Source organism: Nicotiana sylvestris, chromosome 10 (genome assembly GCF_000393655.2).
Source record: "Nicotiana sylvestris chromosome 10, ASM39365v2, whole genome shotgun sequence".
NCBI classification, from domain to species: Eukaryota; Viridiplantae; Streptophyta; class Magnoliopsida; order Solanales; family Solanaceae; genus Nicotiana; species Nicotiana sylvestris.
The window spans coordinates 90,286,861-90,292,763 of record NC_091066.1 but is presented as its reverse complement, the minus strand read 5'-3'; the positions used below and the strand labels follow the sequence as shown (position 1 = coordinate 90,292,763).

Below are 5,903 nucleotides of genomic sequence, written 5' to 3'. Positions count from 1 at the left end.
GCAATTGTGATATAGACCTCGCAAATGCGAAGTCTACCCTCCTCGCAAATGTGCTGATATGGTCGCAATTGCAACCTACCAAACTTAGGTTTAACCTTCGGAAATGCGAACCGGCTATAGTCCCCCTTATCATTTTTTCAATTGTAATGCCAGTGCTCGTAATTGTAACAACTACTGCACCAGCACACCAACAACCTATTGAGTCAAAACCTTTCCAAAATACGTCCGAAGCTCACCTGATCCCTCGGGAGTCCAAATCGAACATCCTCACAAGTCTAAAAATATTATACGAACTCGATCGCATGATCAAAATGCAAAATAATATCTATAACTATAAATCGGACATCAAAACGCATGAATTCCAAATGAAAACTCAAGAACCTCTAGAATTGCAATCAAGCATCCGAATCATATCAAACCAACTCCAAATGGCACAAAATTTTACAAACAAGTTATAAATAGAAAAAAAAAGACCTATTTCAAATACCAAAATTAAATTCCATACCTAATATCCAATATATGAACCTACGGTGAAACTTGGAGAAACCTCTAAACCTCAAATTGTCAACTTTCGACAAAACAATACAAATCAACCTATGGACCTCCGATTTCGATTCGGGAATTACGCCCAAGTCCAAATCATAATATAAACTTATTGGAGAAATCAAAACACCGTTCTGGTATCATTTTAATAAAAGTCAAACTTCGGTCAATATTTCCAATTTAGGCTTCTATGCCAAGAACTAAAGGGTCCAAATCAACCCCAAACCTCCCTGGAACAAAACTAACCAACTTCGCAAGTCATAAAGTCACAGATACACATATTTGAAGCACCAAAAGGTGTAACAGGGCTCAAATATACAAAATGATCATTCGGGTCGTTATTATTATCCTTCTTGAGCGTCTGGTGGTGCAGCTAACTTGGATTCTTTCAAGGTGTTAGACACATATAAAAGAACCTTCCCTGATACCAATTGTTATTTTAGATTTGCATCGTGACACAAGAGGGATGGATGAATTATTTCTTAATAGTTTTTGGCGAATCACAAAACTTAGTTCTTTTATGTGCCCAAAGCAGACGCAAATAGCTAGTAAAGTATGGAATATAAAGAATGAAAAAATTTTAACGTGAAAATCTCCTTGCTCATGGGAGTAAATATCACGACCTACCCTCGTACGATTTGCCTTCAAACTTCACTAATTTCAAAGAGCAGTTTTAGGTTATAGCTCATAACCAATAAGACTAACTCTAGTACCCTACCTCTACAATCGATCCAGTTATAGTGATCGCTTTCCAAATAACTCTAGTCTAAAAAATAAAACAAAAACATCACTATATTTGTGCTAACTATGATTATGCTTCTCAAAAGCAAATAGGTTACAATTCAAGAACAACAGACTTAACCTAACAACTAAAAAACTGGGCACCTTCGTCTTCAGGAATAGGTTTTTTCATTTGAGCAGCTTGAATACTTTGAGAGCACCTTCTTGCCATAATTTCTATTGAAAAGAATGAAGTGCTTGATTTGTATGAATAACATTAGTTATAAGCGGCAACAATATGTCTCTTTATACAGGTATGAGGGTGGTCGAATTCTTTCTTTAATCAATACTCCAAAACGTAGAATATTTTAGTTAAGAAAAATCCTCTTCTAATTTGATTTGGTTTCCTAGTTGTTTCTGCATCCTCAACCTTTTCCTTCCAGGTAAGTAATTCCTTATATATTAAAATCCTCTTAGCACATGAATTCCTCCAGCTAATATCTTTTATTGTTATGCACGAACTAACTTCTTTTCGTAATTCAACTTGCGCACATGTTCAATCTTTGCGTGTCTAATTGGCATTCTATGTTATCAAGCTACAAACATAGTTCTCTTGTCATCTGCATATAATATTTGTTCATTAGTTTAATAGCATAGTATCCTATCCACAAAATTTGATTCTTTTAGTATGATATATCCTAGTTTTTCAATCATCGAAACACATTCATACTTGATCATGCTCAGGCAACAAAAGCTAGAGAATATGATATTTACAAGTTCAGATCAAACATTTATCATTTTTATTCAAGATACCAAATACTACTAAGAGAAAGCAAAACATCTTGTAATAGATTTCTTCTCTCCGGCATTTACTCTTTATTAACATAACCTTTGAACAACTACTTATTTATCATCCATTGTTGATTAACTTTTCACAAAAATAGCAAAACAGAATAGTGACAAATACCTTGTAAAGAGTGTCAAATCATACGCGTGCAATATAGTGGGTATAGAAGTTTACATTTGGCATAGACAAATTGCCTCAGAGATGTGATAGAAGCTGGACAAGATCTTCGCGTGGAGTGCAGACAGCCTTTAAGGGCTTGTTCTGCATAGTCATTCTAGAATTATAGCTTTCCTCCAAGCTTTCTTCTTCCCCAATTTGCCAGTCAAAACATTGAATAAGTGCACCTAATGCCAAAGAAACTGCTCGCAATCCCATATCAGCTCCAGGGCACGCTCTTCTTCCCATTCCAAATGGTACAAGCTTGTAATTTAACCTTTCTGTTTCCCCTTCCGTTGACTCAAATCTTTCTGGCTTAAACTTGTCAGGCTCCTCCCATACCTTGGGATCCCTGTGAATGGCCCAAGCGTTGACAAATAGCATTGTATGTTTTGGTACATCATATCCTCCAACAATACAATCTTCAGTTGAAAAATGAGGCAATAGAAGTGGTATCGGAGGGTATAATCTCATTGTCTCATTAACAACGCAATACAAATACGGAAGCTTGTTGAGGTCAGATTCGTTCAGCAAGTGCTTGTTCCCAACTTTGTTTTCAATGTCAACTCGTAGCTTATATAATGCCTCAGGGTGAGCTACAAGAAGCCTTATTACCCATTGGATGGTTGTTGATGAGGTCTCTGTTCCTGCAATAAAAACTACCTACAACAAAATAAATGTGGCCATCATAAAAAATTTAAAGGATCTACCTTTTATGTTAACATACATATACAATTTTTATTTGAATAATATATTAGTCGGACTTCATTTTCAAGTGCTCAATTAATATCTCAGAAATACAAACGAAGTTTACCATTTTACAAAGGACAAGTAGAATTAAAATTAGGGGTGGCAAAAGTGGCACAAACCCATCTGACCTATCCAGGTTTTAATGGGTTGGGCATGAGCTACTTTAATGATGGGATAAGTTTTTGCACGACCCAACTAAACTCATTTGTTTTCTATAGCCCAAATCAGCCCATGATTTAAGCCCAAACTTGCCCATGAACAACAATTGTCTTTTAAAGCTTCTAAGGATGTGTTTTGATATGAAGTGATTTTATCACTTATTTTCTCATGTTTGATTGGTGAGTGAAAAAAAAAAATTCGAAAAATATTTTCTAGTGTTTGGTTAGAGAATCGAAAATATTTTCAAAGGAAAATAATTTTTTTATGCTAGTCTTCTCAAAAATATTCATTTTGTTTAAATAAAAAAATATACTCTACCTACAACATAAAAAATAAAAAAATAATAGGGGTAGGGAGGTACAGGTGTAGGGTGGGGGTTGGGGTGGTGGGAAGTGGGTTGTGTTGGGTAGAAAGTTCTAATTTTACTATTTTTTTATTATTCAGATCTTTGTTAGTATTATAAGATAAAGAACTATCAAATAAAGTTCTAAATTTAAACTGAGGAAAGAAATCATTATGCATAAATTGACATTTACTCCAAAACACAAAACAACTTTTACATGCTTGTTTAAAAGTTGGAATATTACAAAAGATTTGGGTCAATTTAGGTAGGTTGGGTTACAACCTATTGTATAGCCCATCTTGACCCATATAAACTTTGGACATGGTTGGACTTATTTAATGAGTCGTTCCATCTAGACCAACCCAAAACAGTCAAAACAACCCATTTGTCACCCCTATTAAAATTAGTTCTAACAAGTCGAGATTAGGCTGCTTATTGCCAAGCAAATGCAATCATGCATCAAAGTAAAAAGAGGCTTTACTCTTACTCTGATAAGCCAATTCTGTACCTTAAATTATAATAGGTCCTGTTCACATAAGAATAAATAAACTTTTAGAGAAGAGTAGAAAGTTCATCCACATACAACACTCATCAGAAAATATATGCGCACCATCTATCAAAATGAGGACTATATAATAATAATCTAAACAGAAGGAAATGACCAATTAAAAAGAATGAAATGAGAGCACTAATTTTGAATATATCTACTTTAAGAGACAAGTATTGACTAATCAATCCTAGATGAGATGCACATGGAATTCAAGTTTTTGAAAGTGACAACAGAGAAAAGAAGTCCACACGATAAGAATCTATATCTATTCAAAATATAAGCAGTCACATCAAAATTAGATTAAAGTTTAATTTTTTTTATTTTTCTTTTATTTTCTACAAGAAGGCCAAAATAACAGGATACCAACCAGCATAATACTTTTGATGATATCATCTGTGTAGAATTCAGGCTCTGATTCTTGAAGAGACAAGAGATTTTCGATCAGTGTGGTTTTCTTCTCCATGTTTCCAACAATAGTATTAGATTGTGTAACACTACTTTTCTTGTGTCGAAATTCATCAAGCAAGCTGTTCAAGAATTCATTTCTTTTATTGTGAATTGAGGCCATCTTCTTCTCCAGCCCTTTGTAACCAATCCACCTGAATACTGGCAAGAAATCACACATATTCAAGAACGATATAGTTACTAAGAAAGTCCCTCTAAGTTTTTCAATAATTTCTATGCCCTTTTCCTTGCCAGCATCTTCCTCCTTCACAATATGTCTCCCAGCAATAATTTTGGTCATAAGGTTGAAAACAAAAGTAAAAGACCAGTTGGTCAAATCGATTTTTTTGCTACTATCCTTTGAGAATTTGTATAACGAACGGATAAATATTCCAACTTCTTGATCTCTAAGGATAGAAGATTTCTGTAGGCTATGTGAAGAGAAGAGTTCAACGACAGTTAATCGGCGAAGAATTCTCCAAAGTTGGCCATAGGGTGCCCAAACATAGACAGTATAATTGTAGGTAAACTTGTCACCGGCCAAGGTCTTGGGCCTATTTGCGAATATGATATCATTCTTGGTTAAACATTCTTCAACAGCAGATGGTGAGGACACAACAACCACAGGCATAGAGCCCAACTTGAGGTATAAAACAGGACCATATTTAGCTGATAAGGATGTTAGAGTCAGATGGAGAGTTTTCTTGAGAAGGTAAAGGTGACCAATTATTGGAAAAGAAAATGGACTTGGAGGTAGATTTCTTCTCTGATGGAAAATATATGTGATTAAAATTGGAAGAAGAAACAGTGCTATAGCTAAGTAGAAGTAGGAAGAGAATGAGTAGGAGTATTGGTTCTCCATGCTTGAATCAAACAAGAAAGATTGAGCTATAAAATGAAGAGGATCCACTTAAGTTGACTATTTAAGGAGAAAGACTATTTAGCATTGGATAATATTTTCGTTGGAAATTAGAAAACTAACTTGGTGAGTTTCTTTCAACTTTTTCTCCCATCCCCTACTCGGAGACGTGTTACAATTTGAAGTTTGGGTTCGAAATTCAATATTATTGAATTCTAAATTAATAATTTGGATATATTTAATATATATTTTAAGACAAATATAAAATTTAAACGAAAACTACTAAGTTCAAACGCGTAACTAATAAGTCAGCTCCGCTCCTGCCACACCCCTAATGTAATAGTAATAAAAAAAAATTGAAAAAAACGTGATGAAATAGCAATTTAGCACTCCAAAAGACAACCAGAGAGTTTGATGGACCACGCAATAGACTGCCTATTTTCTATTGAAGGAACATTAAAAATACAGAAAAGAACAAATCTTAAATAATGAAAAAATAAAGTTGTTTGACTCAAAAGATATCGAAACTTTT

General features: G+C 34.3%; 1 protein-coding gene across 1 annotated transcript; it reads right to left on the bottom strand.

Annotated features, from left to right (window-relative positions):
• Positions 1-2,039: 2,039 nt before the first annotated feature.
• On the bottom strand, positions 2,040-5,510 carry LOC104222134 (cytochrome P450 81C13-like). Its single transcript, XM_070160301.1, has 2 exons — positions 4,436-5,510; positions 2,040-2,929 (listed from the first exon to the last, which is right to left on the bottom strand). Exons 1-2 carry the CDS (start codon positions 5,372-5,374, stop codon positions 2,306-2,308), a joined length of 1,563 nt encoding a protein of 520 aa, XP_070016402.1. The 5' UTR covers positions 5,375-5,510; the 3' UTR covers positions 2,040-2,305.
• Between the last annotated feature and the right edge of the window lie 393 nt (positions 5,511-5,903).

What these genes read in the sequence shown, in the direction of transcription:
- LOC104222134 (XM_070160301.1), bottom strand. Translation starts at nt 5,374, where the DNA reads ATGGAGAACCAATACTCCTACTCATTCTCTTCCTACTTCTACTTAGCT. An exon ending in TCATCAAAAGTATTATGCTG is followed by an intron (nt 2,930 to 4,435) that starts GTTGGTATCCTG and finishes ATTTTGTTGTAG; the next exon opens with GTAGTTTTTATTGCAGGAAC.